Source organism: Cricetulus griseus, chromosome 2, assembly GCF_003668045.3.
Source record: "Cricetulus griseus strain 17A/GY chromosome 2, alternate assembly CriGri-PICRH-1.0, whole genome shotgun sequence".
Lineage (NCBI taxonomy): Eukaryota > Metazoa > Chordata > Mammalia > Rodentia > Cricetidae > Cricetulus > Cricetulus griseus.
In genome coordinates, this window is record NC_048595.1 from 330982560 (window position 1) to 331003950 (window position 21391).

General features: G+C 42.3%; 1 protein-coding gene across 1 annotated transcript in view; it reads right to left on the minus strand.

Moving 5' to 3' along the window:
- Positions 1 to 3750: 3750 nt before the first annotated feature.
- Positions 3751 to 21391, minus strand: part of LOC100751397 (granzyme A-like) — a 40415-nt gene continuing 22774 nt past the window's right edge. Inside the window, exons 3-6 of the mRNA XM_027401446.2 lie at positions 9198 to 9370; positions 7574 to 7715; positions 5550 to 5822; positions 3751 to 3903 (exon numbers count right to left, since the gene is read on the minus strand). Of these exons, the coding sequence (XP_027257247.2) occupies positions 3751 to 3903; positions 5550 to 5822; positions 7574 to 7715; positions 9198 to 9370 (741 nt within the window). The remainder of the gene's footprint in view (positions 3904 to 5549; positions 5823 to 7573; positions 7716 to 9197; positions 9371 to 21391) is intronic.

Genomic DNA, 21391 nt, shown 5'->3' on the forward strand with positions numbered 1-21391 from the left:
GGAAGTGACATAGCAGGCAGACTCATATATAAGCAAGGACAAGAAGGAAGTTGTTCCCTTTTTTTCTTGCTTTTCCTCCTGGCCTCTGCTCTGGAGTCCCCATGTGATCCAGCAAGAGAGGGCACCAGTGGAAGGCATTCTCGATAAGATAAGTCTTATAAAATATATAGATTTATGATAATTAAGACTGAGCTAACATAAGAAATCCTAGTCTTTGGCCAAGCAGCATTTGTACCTAATGTGTGTTACTCTCTGTGTGTTAATTGGGACCTTATCGTGGCTGCAGGGCTCGGGTGGCAATGGCAGAAAGACTTATCATAACATAATGCAATAAAAATGGGTAAGAAATGTAAGCAGTAAAGGGGAATATGTAAATTGCTCAGCTACCATAAAGTTATTTTGTCACTAGGTATTATGGGTTGAGTTATGTCTCCTGAAATTTTAGGTATTGGTGATCTAACCCTTGGTACCTGGAGCAAAGCTAGACTTAGACATAGGTCTTTATGGAAGCAGTGCATTTAAAATAGGGTTGTATGGGTGGGCTCTAATCCAGTAGAAAGGATTAGGACACACAGAAGGATGATCAGGCAAAGACATTGCAAGAAGATAAGCCCTAGGAGTCAGAACATCTCTGATATATTTTGAGCTTGTTTTTGTAAATCTCCAGAATTGTGAGAAAATTAATTTTTGCTGTTAAGCCATAAAGTCTTTGGTCTTTTGTTATGGCATCACCAGAAAGGAAACTCATTAGGAAAATGCAAGCAAAATGTGACATGAATAGCATTTCTCTACAGAGTGGGTACAATAAAAAAATTTAGAAAGAAGAAATGTTGATGGAGAAGTGACACAGATATGTTAGTTTCTGTTTTATAACAAGAAAAGCCTTGTTTAACTCGGGTTTTGGGGGTTCAGAGTTGAGGATCAAATGGAGCCATTTTTCGTCTTTAATGAGAGCAGAATATGGTAGCAAATCAGGATAGGAGCATCCAATGGTTGTGTTTTGAATGAAAGCAGATGGGATAGGGAGAGTGGAGATGGGGAATGAGGGAGGAAGATATATGGATTGATCGAGAGCTCCATAGTCCTTTCAAGAAGGTCTGGAATTTAAATTGATAAAAAGCTTCTGCTGTTTGTGCACCGTGACTGAGTCTGTGCCTTCAAGGGACAAGAACTAAGAAAAGTCCTCCAGTTAGTGAGAGTGAAGGCTCTTTTACTCTGCATTTACACTTCACAGTTCTCCCGTGGGAGCATGGTTGGGAATGTAGGTGAAATTATGCCCTTTTGTGTCTCATTTTCCCTACTCCACTGCTAGTTTGCTCACATTACCCTGGGGACACCTTCTTAGTACTGTTAGTATTAGTACTTAATACTGTTTCTGCAAGGGTTTGATTCTTGAGCCCCAAGCTGAAAACCTTGGGATCCTGGCATACACAGATAGGACAGACATGTGGTGCATAGTCACACCGTGGATGACTCTCATAAATGTAATGTTCCACAAAGAATCAGTCCACACAAAAGTGTGTACAGCAGGAATGGTTATACAAAGGCAACCATCACCCAATGTTTAGGCAAATCTCTGTGCTGTTAGAAGTCCGGTCAGAGTTGTTTTTTGGGTAAAGGTGTTTAGATGTCTGGTAGGTAGCCCTTTGTTAACAAAGGGCAGCAGTTAAGCTTCATTATATTCATTTTTTGAACATACAGATACTGAAAAATACAGCAGTCTCTGTCTTCATGGAACTTACACACTAGTGGGAAGAGACATCATTACCAAGGTAACATGTGCATAACAGATTAACAAAGATAGGGGGGCAGCGAATGTGTCCCAGGGGCCAGGTGTACTATGACACCACAGAGTGTTTTGAAGGAGGCTGGGTATGTTAAGCCATGAAACTAGCTAGCTAGAGGAATTTTCTAAAAATGTAAAAACTAGAGTTTAAATAGGTTTAAGAGGGAAGATCTGGGGGTCAGGGAGGAGGCTGTTTGATATTCAAATGGGGCTGGGCAGTGGATGAATTTCAGGGGGTGTTGGAGGGAGTGAGTGCAGGTAGAGACAGCTGGAATTGGGGGTCTTTTGGGGGATGGTATGGAAACCTTGTTCAGTGGAGACTTCCTGGAACCAATGAGGGTGACCCTAGTGAGAACTCTTAGTAATGGAGGATACAGAGTCTGAACTGGCCCTCTTGTAGCCAGGCAAGGCTTCCGGTGGTGGGTCTGGGTTACGTTCGGTTAAGTTGTTGACCAAGGAGTTCCCATGGAGATCTCTAAACAACCCAGGCTGGTGCTAGGACAGAAGGTTGCCCTCTGAAAACTGACAGGGGGGTGGTGGGCATTGTCAATGACAACTTCCACTCAACTCATTTAACATAGAGAGGGTGATTAAGCTGGTGCAGGCATGGAGCCCTCACTCCTACATTCTAGTCTCTTTGGTGTGAGAAGGTACTCTGCAGGCTATGGAAAGAGAAACCAACCCAGCCACAAAACTCTCCACCTACAATCTTTTCTGCTTGAAAGATGTGCTGGGGCAATAGTGTCAAAGAACAAGTGGGAGTGGCCAACCAACGTTTGGTTTAACCTGAGGCTCACACCACTAGAGGGAGCCCATGTCCTACACTGCCTGGATAGCTAGGAACTGCAGACTACCCTAGGCCCAGAGACCTAGGGTAGAACCAAACATGAATGGCAATAAAATAAAATAAAATAAAATATAAAATCAATGAAATGATTCCTAATGACATTCTGCTACACTCATAGATCAGGGCTTGTCCAGTTATCATTTGAGAGGCTTCCTCTGGCAGCAGATGAGAGTGGGTCTAGAGACCCACAGCCAGACAGTATGTAGAGAGAGAGAGACTGGGGAACTCCACAGAAGAGGGCAAGGAAAGACTGTAGGAGTCAGAGGGGATGGAGACCATGACCTATTGAATCAACTTATCAGGGTATATATGGGCTCACAGTGAGTAAAATAGCAAGCACAGGGCCTGCAGGGGTCTGCACCAGGTCCTCTGTACATATGTTATGGCTGTTAGCTTGGTGTTCTTGTGGGACTTCTAAAAGAGGGAGTGGGTGTATCTCTGTCTCTTTTGCCTGCTCTTGAGATTTGTTTCCTCCTATTGGGTTGCCAGCCTCAATATGAGGGTTCTTGCCTTGTCTTACTGTGTCTTGTTTAAACCTGTCCAGCTGATGTCTCTTGTAAACCTCCTCTTTTCTGAAAAGGATATGGAGGGGTGGTGGATTTGGGGGAGGTGGAGAGGAGCAGGGAGGAATGGAGGGAGGGGATATTCTGGTTGGGTGTATTGTATGAGAGAAGAATCTAGTTTAAACAATAAAAAAGTACACACACACACACACACACACACACACACACACACACACACACACACACATTCTAAGGGCCACAGGTATTTGGGGGCTGTATTTAGGAGAGAAGAGAATATTTTGGCTTTCCCCAGGACTGGTTTCTTTTAAACAGCACACAGCATCAGCCCCTATTTTCTGAACAAAGCAAAGTGATTCTGAACTGAGGCCCCTCTTCTCAGGGCTCAGTCTTGCCACAGAGGGAGGTAAATGCGAAGCTGCAGTCTAAGTGACTGACAGAGCAGTGCAAGCAGGTGGCTGGTGATCATGTCAGACATGCTGTGGGCAGAGCAGTTCTGAAGCCTGACAAGTGCTTCTTGGCATAGGTGACATTTCAGGTCCCTTTGCTTGATCTCTTCAAGTGGTAACCTCAGGGTCTGCTTCCAAAGAATGATGTCACATGGCTCCTGCAATGGTTTTCTGTATCCAGTTGAGATATTTGTTTGTAAGGAGAATGTAGACACCAGGCTTCTTGGGGTCACCACATTTCCCAAAGGAAGTGACACCCCTGAAAACGTTGTTACATATCAGAGGGCTTCCAGAATCCCCCTGGAACAGAAAGGCGTGTGTTTTAAGTATGGGGCTTTTCCAAGACACTTACTAATCATTTTATCCATCCATCCATCCATCCATCCATCCATCCATCCATCCATCTATCCATCCCTTTCTTTTTATTTCTCTTTCCTAATTTAAAAATAAATCTTAAATTTCCTTTAACTAGAGATAAGCATGTGATGATAAATAATACTCAGAGAGACAAATAGCGCATTGTTTTCTTATATACAGAACTAGATTAAAAATGGAGACTGAGAGGCTGAGGCAGGAGGATTACTGATTACTGTGAGTTTCCAGCCCAGTCTGAGCTACAATGTAAGTTCCTATCTCAAAAACAAAAACTAAATCAAAGGGGCAGAATAACATGATAGAAGGAGAGAGTTTGAAAGAGGAAGGGGACTGGCAGGCAGGTTGGGGAGAACAGGGAGGGCAACACAGTATGTGTGACAAGTATATGGTGTGTGTGTGTGTGTGTGTGTGTGTGTGTGTGTGTGTGTGTGTGTGAGTGTGTGAGTAAAACTTTCATGATGGAATCCGTTGTTGTTCACACTGCATATACGCTAACAAAACCGAATGAGAAAATGAATCAAGAAGAAGAGATTCTCAAAGTGAAAGACAAAACATAATCTTCTACACTACTTTTCAGTCCTTAGCATCTATGTAGTAGGGGCTTTTTAGCTTATGGGCATCTAGGTTTTCTAGTCATTTGCCATTTTCAAAAGGCAGTCCTGCAGCAGTGAAGAATCATTTCTTTTTTCCTTTTCTGTTTTTAGAGATGAGGTTTCTCTATAGCTTTGGAGGTTGTCCTGGAACTCATTCTGTAGACCAGGCTGGTCTCAAACTCACAGAGATCTGCCTGACTCTGCCTCCCAAGTGCTGGGATTAAAGGTGTACACCACCACTGCCTGGCAAAGAATAATTTCTATCAATAAGACAAGGGCAGAATATAAGTCTCCTTTCATTGATCCATGTCCTCTTTTCCAATTAAATAATAATTATTAATATTAACAATTGATATATAATTATAATTAACTAGTATTAATAAATAATAATGATTATCTCTCTGTCTCTGTCTCTCTGTATATATGTAAGTATGTGTGCACATGTGTCACGGTGCAGAGGACACTTGTGAGAGTTGATTCTCTCCTTTATAGAATCTGAGGAGCAAATTCAGACTTGGCAGCAGCACATTGCTGTCCCTTTAAAAAAATTAAAAAAAAATGTATGTTTTCTCTCTTGTTCACTATGTCAAAGGAAGACATTTGTTGAGGAAATTAGAAAGCCTGAGATGGGGTCCCAAATATGCCTTTCTCCAAGGAGGACCCTAGCTAAGTCATCTCAGACAGAAGGGCACTTTTGATATCTCAAAAAAAAATTAGGTTATTTTTTTTTCTCCAGGAATTTTCAGTTCTCATTTAACTTTATTTCTGGCCATGTACTGAAAATGACCATTAGAAAATAGAAGTCACTCCCCAGGGGTCTGCCAAGTGATGGAGAATGGTGCCGTCACTCTACGGACAAGCAGGGGTCCTTAGACATAAAAGGGAATGACAGCTTTTCACCATGTTCTTCCTAGAAGATCCCTCCAAACCCTTCATTCCCCAGAGTCAAAGGATGGCTAGACATTTTCATTTACGTACACTGCATGAATCATCTTCCCCTTGCTTGCCGCCAGCACAGAGCATGCTGCTGTCCACCAACTGTTTGAAATCATAATGCTCTGGATTGTTGCAGACTCTCCGGTCAATCACAGTGACGTTGACTTCTCTCAAGATGTTGGAAACCTTACAAGAATCTCTTTTGGTGCTTCCCCATCCAGCCACATGACACTTGGTGTGGGGTTTCACATCCTCTCCTCTTTTTGGGAGACGAAGGATTCCCACTGCTTTGGTTATAGCTGCTTTACCATCCAGCTGAAAACACAGAGTTGCTTATGGACTCATGAACATAAGCAGACAGAGGAAGAAACTCAACCTGAAGTGTAACCAAGGGGTGGGGATGGAGAAGGAAGCAAGGCAGAAATTAGCATAGGGATGAGGGGTGACTAGGGAGGACCAGGGCTGGTGGTCTCTAGGAAAATAGAGGGAGAGGTTAGGGTGGAAATATGGGGACACGGAAGGTGAAGGTCTTGTCAGAGGCAAATGGAGCCCCATGGCTCTCTCTTTACCCCAAGTGATAAGGATACAGAATCCCTGGGCTCAGTCTTATTCTTGCTTATGAAGTTCACCATCAACCCATTTGCAAATATGTGAGAAATTGTGAGCCCCTTCTGCTCTCACTTTCTTCTGGTCCTGTGCTTCATCCTATGTTCTGTACTACATTTTTTTTTTAAATTATGTGTATAGCATTCTGTCTGTATGTATCCCTGCTGTCCAGATGAGGGTACCAGAACTCATTACAGATGGTTGTGAGCCATCATGCGGTTGCTGGGAATTTAACTTAGGAACTCTGGCAGACTAACTAGTGTTCTTAACCACTGAGCCATCTCTTTTGACCCTCTACATCACTCTTAATGAGTCTGGTTGCATCACCTTCCTGCCTAAAACACTTCTCTATAACATTCAAATTCTAACCAAGGTTTACAAAGCCTTTGTAGTCTATGTCCTGCTTTACCCTCAATTCAAATCTCATCCTAACTCCTTTTCTCTCCTCTTCCTCCAAGCCATTCTATTCCACACATGCTGTTCTTCCTATCTAGAAAGCTGGTCCCTCCCTTTTTCCTGGTACCCAGCAGAATCCTCTTACCACCTGCTCTTCCCTGATGCTCCCAGGTTGTCTTGGTTATGGATAAACTGAACACTGTCAGTTCAGAGCCAGTAGTTTACCTGTCTGCCTCTCTCTAGACTGAGTACTGTTAGGGGAAGTCCCACTTACAACTTGTCTTTTGTATAAGAGGTAGGCAGGCTGCACTAACCATTGATCAGTGGTCCCTATCCTCCTGGCAGTTCTCAGCTATCTCACAGACTGTCAGTACCAGACAAGGTGAGCCAAATGAAGGGAACAATCACAGGATGGTTCTGAAGTCAAGTTTTGAATAGTGACAAAACTGATGTCATTGTCCACAACCCCCAAATGACAAAACCCCATTGGCTAAAATTCATGGTGGCTGTGCCCTTACAATCGCAACATTGCTCTCTCCCTTCTGCTTTCTAGGTGGGTAAGACTGTAGCGATGCCTCATCATAGAGCTAGCTCACTTGCTGCAACACTGTTCAGAGCAGACTCGAAGTTCCTCAGTGCTTTACCAGACTCCCAGGCAGAGGCTCGACTCCTGCAAGAGGGCCCTCTCCAGGTCCTCTCACTGAGTCTACCCCAGTAGTTTCCCAGAGTGGTCATCTCCCCTGCTGAGTGTCAGTCAGCACAGACATGCCTCACTAGGGGGTACTTCTGGTGGCCTTTGGTTGATGAGCAGCAACACTGTAGACTGCCTGGTCCTACAACAGTAAGAATTTGTGAGAAACTGTTGAGCTGAATGGGAAGGAACACCAGGGGCAAAGTGCTGGATCCAGGCCCTACTGAAGAGCTTTGCACTTGGAGTCCATCTTGTGAGGGCTGGTTTGTGTGGTGTGTGTGTTCTCACACTCATTCATGTAGTCATTGGTTTCTGGTTACACTGTTTACTAAAAGTTTTGAAAGAAAAACAAAAAAAATCTAAACATATTTACCTGAAGTAGTTGAAGATCTCCTTGAAATGTTTCAGGATCATAGCATGGGTAGGAAATTGCCCTTTTAATGGAAAACATCTGTTCAAGTTTCTCTTTCTGTGATACAGAGTGGGCACCAAGGATAATCTGAGGCTTGCCTCTCCTGAGAAGGAAATCATACAGTATTTAAGTAAGAGAATAGGGTAAGTTTAGCTCCTGGGTTAATGTCCTCAGTGTTTGCAGACGGCATCATAGTTATAAACAAGCTCACAATGGGGCCAGGGATTATAGAACCCTTTTTGATGTTTTGGTGTCTTCTACCTGAGACTTCCACGTGTTAGGACACAGTCCAGTTGTCCAATGGGAAAGCAACCAGGAAGGGAGTCCCTGACTTAGAAAATAAACGTGAATTGGAATGGCCTGGAGAGGGTGTAGAGCAGGAATCCCAGGACAGGCACTGTGGTGTCTGGCTGGCGGAACTGGGCTCTGCTGTGTTAAAGGAGGAACTTCCCATGTCTTCAGCTGCTTTGGATTTGTGCAACAAAGTCTGTCTCTTAGCGGCCTTCTGGGATGGTGACACCCAATGGAGAGATCCAACACAAAGGCATAGCTTGGGCTTGCTCCAGAAAATAGTGAACCTTGCTTGTGTATTCAAAATAGGAAAGATGGTCCAAGGCAAGCTTTTAGGAGCTGGGAGGAAGAGATGCTTCTACAGTGAGACAGTGAAACCAAGAATTGCACACCCACACTCAGACACAGACAGCTTTCATATATATATATGAAAGAGAGAGAGACCACCCCTACCCCCATAGACCCTGCTGTCTCATATATGGATGTGTACACAGACCCACACAGAGAGCCCCCCTCACCAAACACAAATACAGAAGCAAACAGAACTGGAGCCAACTCCTATGAACCAATGACAGATGAGGTGTATTCCAACTTGTTGGGTCAACTTGGCACACAACGGTCCTGTCAATTACTGAGTTTGTCAGTGGCTAGCTCTCTTGTTTGTACAAATTGGGCTGATGTTCTTGCCTGACAAGTTTTATTTTGTACCACAGAACAACTTCATATATAACTTAAAGCTGAATCTTTGGTTCATGCAATTTGTTCCAGAGAGAACAGAAAATACTGGATATTGCTTGCCAACAAGAGGCACCTGCCTTTAGAAAAATGACTCAAACCATTAGTCTAAGCTATAGGATGTTGCTATTGTTTTTTTTTCACAGAGTAGTAATTTCATGGGATCACTCTAAAATACCATATTAAGGTAGGAAAAGACCAGTGATAGGGAATAAATGAGCTGTAACCATAGGAGACACTCAATGTGATTGATAGTGATTGTGTAAAGATGCTGATGAGCCAGACAGGGAAGAAAATAATGACAGACTTGTCGGGGTGATTAGACTGGGCAAGTGAACTGGGTGCTGTTCCAGTTCCAATACTGTTGATTAGATGATGTGGGATTGTGCATTTCAGTCTTACTCTATACTACCTGGCCCGTGTTTGTGAGGTGAATATCACAACAGGACATAGTGTTGGCTATGTGTACCCACTTTTGTCTCCATTCCACACTAATTGTGGCTTTGGACTAGGCAGCTATGAGTCAACATTGGGAGTGAGAGGAGCTGGGATGACTTACAGGTCACAGTGAGCAGCGGTCAGGACCCAGTTTTCGTTGATCAATGCCCCTGCGCAGATTCCCAGCCCTTTGATTAGAGCCATGTAGCGTCTGGCATGAGGTGGCAGCTCATTTCCTCCTATAATTCCCTTACAGGATTCTGGAAAAACTAAGAGATCGATTGAGAGTGAAATCTTTGCTCATGGAACCATACTTTACCCCAGGGAAGCTTGGCTAAAAAAAAATACATTGCAAATTCTTAGATGTGTGTCCAGCACCAGGGAATAGATCAAGCTCCCAGGCTCTGGCTAGTGCTTGCTGCTGGAGCATTTGCCCCAAGGCTGTGTTCCCAGCCACGCATGCTTGCTTCATAGCATTTGCTCAAACTCAGCTTAGTGCTTGGCTTCTGTTTTTTGTTTTCTGAGACAGGGTCTCATGTAGCCCAGGCTAGTCTCAAACTTGATAGGTAGCCAAGGCTAACTTTCTTATTTTTTTCTTTTTTTCTTTTTTATATATTTGAGCCAAGGCTAACTTTCATTCTACTTCTGCCTCCCAAATGCTAAGATTACAGGTATGTGCCATGTCAGGCCTGAGTTTAGCCTTATTTTAAGTTTTATTATAAGTAAACATCCCTACTTTTAAATTTTATTTTTATTCCATGTGCCTAAATTGATGCTCTCTTTGTTTCTTCCTCTCTCCTTTCTGTTTCTCCCTACCCTACTTTCTGTCTTCTTCCCACTTATTTTTTATTATCCATTTTTTCTCATTATGGTTAAATGACAAATATGTAGAATGCATTTATTTTTGCATGATAGTTCTCAGACTGTATTGTTATAGTAATAACCCGTAGCCCATATTTAAACTATACATGCTGCAGACCCATCCGAGAGAATGGTTTAGAGGCAGGAAACTTGTCTTAAATAAGCATCCCAATTCCGATGCAGGTGGTCTTTTGAGCAGCAGAGGACAGCAAATGTGTCTAAGAAAGCAGGGATTTATCCTGATTTTGACGCTGTGGGCTGTCATCGCCAGCAGATGGCATCTCACAGAGAGTCATTTGATACGTGGCAGAGCCATCCCAGACCACCATGAGGCCGTAAACAGGAGGGCTGGAAGGGAGTAGGGTACATTGGGTTGGCAGCATCCTTGATTGGCCCCCCAGGACTTGGCTTTAGCCTCAAACAGACTTTCTGCTACCCAGTTTGCATGGAAACTAATTCTCTACTCTCTTATTGGGAAGTGAAGATACTGAGAGCCTTCTTTAGTTGTTACGGATGAAAAAAAAAAAAATCTACGGTTAGTAAAACATGTACCCATGTAAGTAAACCAAAACAAAACAAAACCTTAGCATTTTAATGCCTGGACAGGAAAATGTATCTGCTGGGCTAATCTGCCTAGAAAGAAATTCAGCCCAATGACTGAATTTCTAAGTTTTCTAAGCCCCATGTTAGCCATCTTCGGGACATTCTTGGTCTGTATTGCATACCACCCTCCACTTTATAGATGTTGAGGTTACAGTTTTTTTAAATTATTATTTTATGTGTATGAGTGTTTTGCTTGCATGTACATCTCTGGAGGTAAGAAGAAAGCACTGGATACCCAGAACCTGGAGTTGTGATGGTAGTGAGTCACCATGTGGGTGCTGGGAACTGAACCTGGGTCCTGTGTAGGACTTAACTGTGCAAGCGCTCTCAACAGCTCCCTTACCCCCTTTGTTGCAGGACTTCTTTTCTAATTAATTCACAATTGTTCCAGTTTCCCACCACTATTTTTGAACATCTGCTGTTAAAAGAGAAGTGGATGGAACACAGTTCTCTCCATACAAGACCATGAGCACAAGTAATATGGACCAGCAAGACCCATGCTACATGCCATTTGCAAAGGATGACAGTGTTCATGCTCGGAAGTATCTGGCCCGGGTATCAGCACAGAGCTGCAGGATCTGAGGCAGGAACTGCTAAGTCTTCTTGAAGGAGGTTTGAAGGTACTAAGATTTTGGGTGAGGCTGGGGAGGTTTCAAGTCAGTTAAGTAAAAGGCAGTGTGCTGGGGATCCTGAGAAGGAAACCAACATCCACCAAGTGATGTTAAATTGAGCTTGTTGGGGCTGGAGAGATGGCTCAGAGGTTAAGAGCACTGACTGCTCTTCCAGAGGACCCAGCTTCACTTCCCAGCACCCAGATGGCAGTTAACAACTGTATATATCTCCAAGATCTGACACCCTGACACAAACATAAATGCAGGCAAGGCATTAATGAAAATAAAAATAAATAAATTTTAAAAATTGAGCCTGTTAGCTACCGTGTTTAAATTCTTTGGAGGCACAGATTTAATATCCTTTCAGACTTTAACATTTTAATTGTTAACAAAATTATACATATATATATTTTTTTCAACGTCTAACTTAAACCTGTTGCTATTCATCATTCAGGTTGAGTTTAACCCAGCTTCTGCAATTTTTCCTGATCTCTCTGCATAACTGTATCTTGAATTCTTCCTTAACAGAGATCAAGCCACCTATTCAAAATGTAGGTGGGAAATGTCAGCCGACTTTATAAAGCTCAGGGTGCAGGGAGGTTAGAGTGGGGAGGAAGTCTCTTTTCTGCACTTTGACGTCCCCTACAGGTGGGGCAATGGTGTATTAGCCTTAAAAACTCACACTATTTCATAGTGAGTTTATTGTCTGCAGTGGCAGTTTTAGTAAATATATTAAAAGTAAAGAAAAATTCAGAACCTACAGTAACAGTAGTAATGGAGCATCTTTGATTCCCAGGCACTCATTTGTAACTGACACCACTCATAATATTAACTACAATGGAAGTTGGGTGGTATTTTTCCAGGCAGATGAGAATGATAAAGTTTAAATACCCAAGTTCATACCACTAATAATGTCAAAGCATTGTCCTAACACAGTCCCATGTAGTGCAAACCCATATTTTCTCATTGTCAAGCGCAGTCCTCTCCAGTCATGGCTTTTTACGTTGTCTTTTCTTTCTTTTAACATTTTTCTTACAGAGCTATGAGAATCTAATAAAATAAGGCATACACATGCAATTTAAAGATTTACATGTGGCTTTGGGAGATCCATGGATTTTCTGATGTCTAAGCATGGCCTTGAATAGGTGCATAGATCCTGTGCCAGCATTCCAACTCTGATGGTGTGGTTGAATCTGAAGTCGGAGCATAAGCCCAGTGCTTCTAACCAGCTGCACACTCAGGAAATTTAGAACCTTTCTGGTCTTGGTTTCCCAAGTGTGAAATGGAGATGATATCACAGACACTAAGATGGTCAACTGAGCCAATGTCCATGAGCTAGCTAGCATCCTGCTAATTTTAATTTGTGAGTTTTATTAAGGACAGGCATTTGTTCGTGTGCATTCATATGTATGCATGTGTATGTGTGTGTGCTCCTGTGTGTACATGCATGCATGCATGTAATTAAGATTATTCTACACTGATACTGTTATTTTATTCATCATCCCACTACTGGACATGAACACAGGGTGTAAGACTTATCTGAGAGCATCCAGTTGTATTTATATAACTGGCAGGTCAGTTAATGTAGCCTGTACATCCCTACTTTAATGGCACTGGCACTGGCAGCTTTCCACTCAAAGACCTTGCTTGGTAGAGGTCTTGATTCCTAAGAATCATCATATGTGGCTGATGCTTTCATATTAACACCTCAGACACTTAGGAAATTTTTAAAAAGCTGGTGTGCCCTTTAGGTAGCAAAGACCAAAGGTGCATTAAAAAATGATTGGGGGAGCAAGCACCTTTACCCGCTGAGCCATCAGTAACTGATGGAAGCAGATGCAGTGATCCACAGCCAAATACTGGGCCTAGCTCCTAGAGTTCAGTTGAAAAGAGGGAGGACAGATAATATGAGCAGGGGGGCTTCAAGTTCATGATGGGGAAAACCACAGAGACTGTTGACCTGAGCTAGTGGGAGCTCATGAACTCTGGACTGACAGCTGAAGAACCTGCATGGACCGAACTAGGCCCTCTGAATGTGGGTGACAGTTGCATGGCTTGATCTGTTGGGGGGGCAGGATGGGAGTGGCCCCAGGATCTATCCCAGATGCCTGAACTGACTTTGTGGAGCCCATTCCTTATGGAGGGATACGTTGCTCAGCCATGATACAGAGGGGAGGGGCTGGGTCCTGGCTCAATTTGGTATGCCAGACTTTGTTGACTCCTCAAGGAAGGTCTTACTCCCTCTGATGAGCAAATGGGGGAGTAGAAGGGGGGAAGTTGGAGGGTTAGGAGAAGGGGAGGGAGATAGAACTGGGTATATAAAATGAAAAAAAGCTAAAGAAAAGAAAAAATGATTGGGGGCTTATCATTTCCTTTCCCCTTATGTAGAATATTAAGCATAAATTAAACCAATGTAGATTTCAACTTTCTCATGAGCAGAAGGAAAAAGCATATGAAAGCATGTCTTACCTCCAGAAATGAGAAAGAAAACAATGGCCATGGGGAGAAAGGAGTTGGGAGGCATCCTGTTGCCAGTGTCCATACCCATCTGCAGAGTGCAATTCCAGGTGATGGCTTTAGTAATACAGGAGACACAGAGCTCTTTGCCCTCTCTCCTGCCCTCTCTCCCTTGTGTTATGCAGAAACGGTTGGTATTTTATTAATGGAAAGTTTAGTCTTATTTTATTTGTGGTGTGGGTACTTACTTGTTTCATAAGCTGCAGTTATTTCCTTTGGGGTTAGATGTCTCCTATCCCAAAGGGCAAATGTGAAGTCATGGGACTATGTTAATTTTAAAAACATTAAAGAGAAACTTGTTCTTAAAAGGAAGTCATTCAATAAAAATGGGCTAAATCTGAAGAGATACTTCTTCAGAGAAGTTTGTCGTGGCCGACGAGCAGATGCAGAAATCACCAGAGAAGTGTAAATCAATTAGAATGGCTATCATCAAGAATAATGTGCTAGCGATGTTCATAGCAGCACTATTTGTAATAGCCAGAAACTGGAAGCAGCCTAGATGCCCCTCAACCAAAGAATGGATAGTGTTTCAGGAACTTCAGAATGGGTAGCAATGAGACATGAGGTTAAAGATCTGGGTGCATCATGGTGATCGAGCATCATGATAAATAAGATCTAAAGATGTCAAAGGACAAGGGGGAGCAGTTCAGGGTTTTTGAACCTTTATTTATTCAGAATATTTTTTCATACAATGTATTTTGATCATATTCTTTACCCTCCCTCAATTTTCCATTGCTTCCCTACATACTTAACTTTTTGTTCTATCTATCAAAATTAAAAAACTAAAACAAAAATAAAAACAAAACAAAAATCCAATAAGACAAAATAAAACAAAACAAAAAGTGCACAAAAAATAGAGTTTATTTTGTCTTGGCTAATTATTCCTGGGTCTGAGGACTGCCCTGGAGTGTAGTTGATATACACACTGACATTCCACTGTAGAAAACTGATTTTCCCTTTCCTAGCAGGTAACAATTCCAAACAGCTTCTTGTTTATGGGTGGGACTTTGTGTCTATTTCACCATCTCCGCACTTGGATTTTGTCTGGTTTGAACTTGTACAAACCATCTTGTGCATGCTATCACAGTCTCTGTGAATTCATATATGTATCATTGTATGTGACAGCCCCGTTGTTTCTGGAAGATACTATTTCTTTGGAGTCATCTACTGCTGATATCTAAAATATTTTTTATTTCTCCTCCACATAGATCTCTGAACTTTGAGGAAAGTGATTTGATAAAGAAATTTCATTTAGAGATGAGTGCTCCAAAATTTCTTACTTTCTACACAGTTTTGGGTCTCTGTATTAATTATCATCTACTACAAGAAGCTTCTCTGAAGAGGGCTAAGTAACTCATTGGTCTATGAACATAGCAATATATTATTAGAAATAATTTTATTGCCATGTTATTTTAGGAGAATAATAGTATTAGGTTTTTGCCCTAAGGCCCATGATATATCTAATTCAGGTTATTGGCCACTTCAGCAGTGTCCTATATTGGTTCCATATCATAAAGTGGACTTCAAAAACTGGTGTTTACTCTCATTACATCTGTGCCACTATTGTACCAGTATATCTTATTGTTGATTACTTTTCTCCTCCAGTGGGAAATAGAACATTGTATTATAAATAAATGGGAAACTAGAATAGGAGGATTAAATGGGAAGGGGAATTGGAAGGTAGGTTAAAAGGAGGAATGTGGAGAGGGACAACACTGAAGATCTTTTGGGAAGCCAAATGGAAGGCTACTATTATAGACACTTCATAAATATATACATATTGAAAAGGAATTTAAATGGAGCCACCATAAAATGGGGGAGATGATGTCCCAACTAGACATCTAATGTCACTAAGTACACTCCCCCAACTCCCCATGCTAGAAATGGGTTACATCTTGTTGAGTCATTGGCCAAAGGGGTCCTGTAGACTCCCTAAACATCACAAGCCATTGCAAAAGCCTTGGTAAGGTAAGGCCCTATTGCTGAAGATATAACTTCTGTAATCGAACATGGAAAAATTGAGTGTTTGCCCAACTAGAAACTTCACCCCTACTGACCAGGATTCATAGTGCTGGAAGGTACTTTGCACACTTCCAGAGGAGAAAGATAGTCATCAATATCAGCCAGCTAAGGTTTTCAGTAGGTAAAGGATCTGTATTTTATAAAGAGGGATTTCTTCAGGCACCAATGTAGAGGCAGTGGCAGCTCCAGCTCCAGAGTATCTGTATATACAAGGTTTAAGGGACAGCAATCTGCTTCAAGGGAGGAGGTTAGACATGGTCTCAGAGCAGCATGTTCATAGCAATGTCTAATTCTAATCTAGAATGAATGATTATTAAGGATTGATGCTTGTTGGAATGGAGGGCAGAAACTCACATTAGGGGAGAGGTTGCAAACTTCCCAGCTACAGACATGATTAGCTGGGAAATAGCTGTTTGGGTCTGAATTTACAGAGTGCCTGAATATAGAGATGGAAGGAATATATTAAAGGTGCTAGAGTGAATTTACTTATTGATGATGGGTTTCCATAAAGTAGACAAGGAGGTTTGAGGGCAGGGAGTGCAGGCCAGGGTGGAGTGGGATGGAGTAGAGGCTGCAGAAGGCCATGGGCTCTTGTGCTTCTTCCAGTGCTGTTGGCTAGAGCTGTTCTTTTCTGTCCTTCAGTAAAGGATGGCGTGGGAACAGACTTTCCCCGAAAGGTGCTGGTGGGAAAAGAGTCTGTATAATTCATTAACCTTCTGATCCGGGGACTCAGATTGAACATGAGAACAGACTTTGATGGGGTTCTCACCAAATTCATTTGGTTAAAGTTTGGTCAGTTAGATGTGGTCTAGGCCAAAAGTTTCTGTGTGGTGGGTTTTCTAGGTAATGGAGTGCTCTCCCCAGGTCCCCAGCACACAGCAGTACATTTCTCCAAGTCACCACCTAAACCACTTGCTGCCTTGCATGCTGCTGCATCTGCTCTGCCTTCTGGGACAGCCACTCATTTCTAATTTTGTTTAGTCACTGCATTAAGTTGTAGACCATATGCTATACAATTCACCTATTTAATGTGTAACTCAATGATTTTACGTAAATTGCATTACTAATTTAAATACTAGCTGTATTACAAAATGACATTTTAGCCATATTAGTAATATAATTCAGTAGTATTAAGTAGATGCATAAATGTTTCAAATTATCACTACTGCATTTCAAAATCTTTTTCATTACTTCATAACAGAAACACTGTAACTATTAGGCAATACCTTCCTATTCTTTCCCTCAGCACCTGGCAACCTCCAATCTGTCTGTCCCAATGAGTTTGCATGTTTAACTATTTCAAATAAGTTGAATCATATACTATTGCTTTTTTGACTGTTTTTTTCTATCTGGCACAATATCTTTAATGTTTATTCTTGTTGCAGCACGCATCAGAACTCTCTCTTATGACTCAATAATGCTCCACTGTTTATATACTCACCTTCTAACGGTGTGGGGCTGTTCTCACCTTCTGGATACAGTTAATACTTCACAAGAATATGTTTTGGTCCCTGCCATCATTTCCTTTGAATGTGTATTCAGGAGGAAATTGCTGGGCCACATGTCAACTCCATTTAGTATTTTTTAGGAACTCCTTCATTTCTAGAAAACTGTAGACCACAGTTTAGAATTCTTTTTCTACTAATACTTCTGTCTTAGTTCTAGGTGATACAGTAACTGTGATGTGCCCTGACATCTCAATTCCTTGAACTCATCTTCTTCATGTTAGCATTTTGTTCTTTACACTATTTTACTCCCTGACTCCAATCCATCAACTCCAGTTCTCCCCTAAATCTACTCCAGTCAGGGTTTCACTCCATCATTCCACAGAACTGCTATTGTCAAGGCCACTGAGACACATACTGCTGATGTTGGCTAATATTTGTTCTACTCTTATCTGGGCACTTAGACAAACTCATTTTCTAGATTTGTGCATGCTAGGCAAGGACTGTCAATTCAGCTAGATCCCCAGCCCTAAAGACCTCACTCCTATTTGACATTTCCACCTAGAAGTCCAGCAAATATCTCTAATATAGCATCTCTGAAATTAAACCATTGGATTTGTGTTCAAACAGCCTATTCTCTTGTTTTCTATATTTCATTTGCGGTATGTGATCCTTGTGACTTTGTTTTTAGAAGAAAAGTATTGTCTTTACGTAGTCTTCTTTATCTTTGCATCTGACATCCAGTCATGTGGAAATTCCATTCATTTATAACAAAAATGCATTTGAAACCAAGTCACTCATGGTAGTATTTTTCTCGGGCATCCCTGGTTCACATCACCTCCATCTTTTGCTTAGAAGTTGAAATAACCTCCCTTATAGGTAATTCTGCTCCTGTCTTGTCCCATTAATGATGATGATCTTGATCACTTAAAAATCAAGGCTGATGAGGTTGCTGAGTCAGTAAAGGCACCTGCTGCCAAGTCTGATAACCTGAGTTCTATCACTAGACCGACCTGGTAAAGGGAAAGAAACCAATCACATGTATGCTGTCATGTGTACACACACACACACACACACACACACACACACACACACACACACACGTGTGCATGTACACACTAATGTAAAATAAGTTAAAACTTGATTTGTGTTTGGGATATAGAAAGTTGGAAAGAGTGTTGGTCTCACCCTTACAAGAAAGAAAGATCTGGGTAATCTTCAAAATTAAATCATCTTGAAGTTCTCTGAGAATTGAGGTTTTAGGTCAACCACATAGCCTGAAATTTGGTAAAGTGAGGTGGTTCCAGGAAGAGATGTGTTGCTGCTCTGCAGGAAACAATAGGATGGGGAATGATGCTGGGCATCACAGAGGCTAGTTGCAAGAAATCAGGGTTTTCTAAGTACCATGTGTGGCTTTGCATAAGATTACAGCTGACTACCAGAGCTGCAGATGCAAGAGGAATTCTTGCCAACCAGAAGTTTTTCTTCACATGCTAGGGAAGAAGCAGGGAGTTGGAAAGAGTTTCTGTGCTGGGCAGAGGGAAGAGCAGCTCCCCTCTCAGGTGTGGAATCACGCTTGATGATTTTTCCCTTCCCTTCCCTCTCTCCCTCCCCACCCCATCTTATCCTAGTCGGCTCATTCTCACTGTATAGGGTGGCCTTGAATTTGTGATCCACTTCTCCTGGGATTACATGCATGTGTCGACACACCTGTTTTATGTGGTGCTGGGTACCAAACCCAAGGCTTCATGGGTGCTAAGCAAACATTCTGCCAATGGAACTCACAACTCCACCCTTGTTTTCTTTATAAAGCAATGGCTCTAAACTGTTGAGAAAGGACAGCAAATATTCTCACCCTCAGGACATGTGTGAAGACACACTGTGGCCAAGGAAGAGAGAAAAAAAAACCCACAAAAACTCACAACATTCTGTTCCTGGGGAGAAAGAAAAAGGTTTTCAAGCATGAGAGAAAAGATAGGATCACTGAAATTGCCTCACATCTGAGACCAACCAGATTGGGCCAGGAGCATAGAGTAAGATTCCCAGAGTAGGAAAAACAAAAGAACCACACTAGCAAGTATCTGGTCAAGGAATGTGCAAAAGCAAGACATCTCTTAGAGGTCCAGACTCAGAGGAACACCTAAGTCTGAGGTGGAAGAGAATGTCAAGAAAGACTGTCAGATAAGCCAGGTCATTGCTGACAAAAGGTCAAGTTGGAGGAAATGAAAGCCTGTGGTATATGTAGGTTAACTGCAGAGACAGTAGTCACAGAGCAAGATGAACTGACCAGAGTGACTCAGTTCCTTACAGAAAAGACAGAGACCAAGGTGAGTTATGCACATTCCAAACCATGGAACTATTCACAGTATCCACAAATCACAGGACATGGAGATAAAGATGAACTTCACAGTCAGGAGACTCGACAGTTACAGAATGAGAGTCAGAGAAGATTCAGGTGTTGCAAATTCTGGGGAATTTAAAAAAATTCAAATTATTATGTTAACTTGGGAGAGCAGGCCCTGCACCTTGCCTGGGCAGCACAATAGAAACAACCCAGTCAATGGAAGTGTGGGTAAGACAGCTCCCAAAGTTGTGAGCATGGGAGAGCTGTCCCCATTACTCATCTGTCACATGGCAGCATGGGTAGGGGAAGAGAAGCCCTCCCCAAACGCCCTCCCCCATCAATGCTTGAGACAGGTGGAAAGAGCTGGCCCTAAGGTCCTAAGAGTGGGAGAATTGCCTCTGCCCCCCATCAGCTGGAGCAGTCGAGAGAGTGTCCCCTGTACCACACTTGGGCAACACAGAAGAGCTGGCTCTGAAGGTGTATGTGTGAGAGAGCCAACTCTGAAGACACGAAAGCAGGAAAACTGGCCCCACCCCTTGCTCATCACTGGAAGGGTGAACTAGCCAGGGCAATGCAAGAGATCTCACCCTGGTGGTGAGGACAAGGGAAAGCTGGATGCTGACCAACACCACAACTACCCTGGCCCAGAACCAGGGTTATGAGTTGGTCCACCTCAACATCCACCCCATGTTTGATTGCTGGAACACATGAAGGGAATCATCCTACAGACCCAAAGCTGTAGGATCTCCACAACAAAGGGCAACAACAGGATAACCAAGAGGCGTTCCAGTGAGGCCCAGCATCAATAGTGTAGCAGAAACCAGAGGCTTTGAGCCAGACCAATGACCCTTTCTATGAACATGTGCAAGTAAAGATATATGGATTAAAGGGAGAAAAGATTATTATACTAAAATCACTAGTAGAAAAGGTGTGTAGCACACATAGACACACAAAGGTTATCAGCAGATTGATAGAAACTACAAGAGGGGAGTCCACTCAGCTGAGGAAATAGTGGAGTTGAAGACAGGTCAGGGTAAATTGCCTCCACTGAAACACAAGAAGTGGAAAAAATGACTGCAAAAATCAAAATCAATTGAACTCAAGTAAGTCAGAGAAGACAGCACAGAAGCCACGGGACAGAGAACTGAACTAATAGTCACACAATTAGAGTCTTAATAAAGCAGGCAATGGGTAGTATAGAAGGAATATTTGAAAATATGATTAACACCTTTAGTCCCAGCATTCGGGAGGCAGAGGCATGTGGATTTCTGTGGGTTCAAGGCCAACCTGGTCTACAGAGGGAGTTCCAGGACAGCCAGGGCTACAGAGAGAAACCCTTTCTAAAAAAAAAAAAAGCCACAAAAAACAAGAAAAGAAAGGAAGAAGGAAGGAAGGAAATATGATTAATATAATGTTTTATCCTTGGAGGAAGAATGAAGGATTCTTTATTAGCCAGGGCTTATACCTTCAGTTGGAGTCTTTGTGAAAGTACTTGAGGAATCTTAACTCTCTAATATAGTTTCTAGAATATTCTGTAAGTTCCTCATGAAGAATTTACTAGGGACATTGTGGGAGTTACTGCCCACATGTATCTCATGGTCTACATGGAGATCAGTATCACTAACATCTAGTCTCTGGTCATGATAATTTTGTCCTTATCGTATTAACTAATGCTGCCTATGCTAAACCCATATTTTAACATCACTGTCATGTATGAGCACAGTTGGACCTGGTTCATGGGGCTGTGGAGAGGATTATAGTAAAGTAACGGTCATGACCATTACCTGCTTGGTCTAGGGAGGTCTTGGATATTTCTCCATACTTCTCAGCTGATTAGCAAGCAGTTGTCACAGAGTGCTGATGTAAAGTACTGACCCATCCTGTACACAAATGCCCCCTGGAATCACTTCCA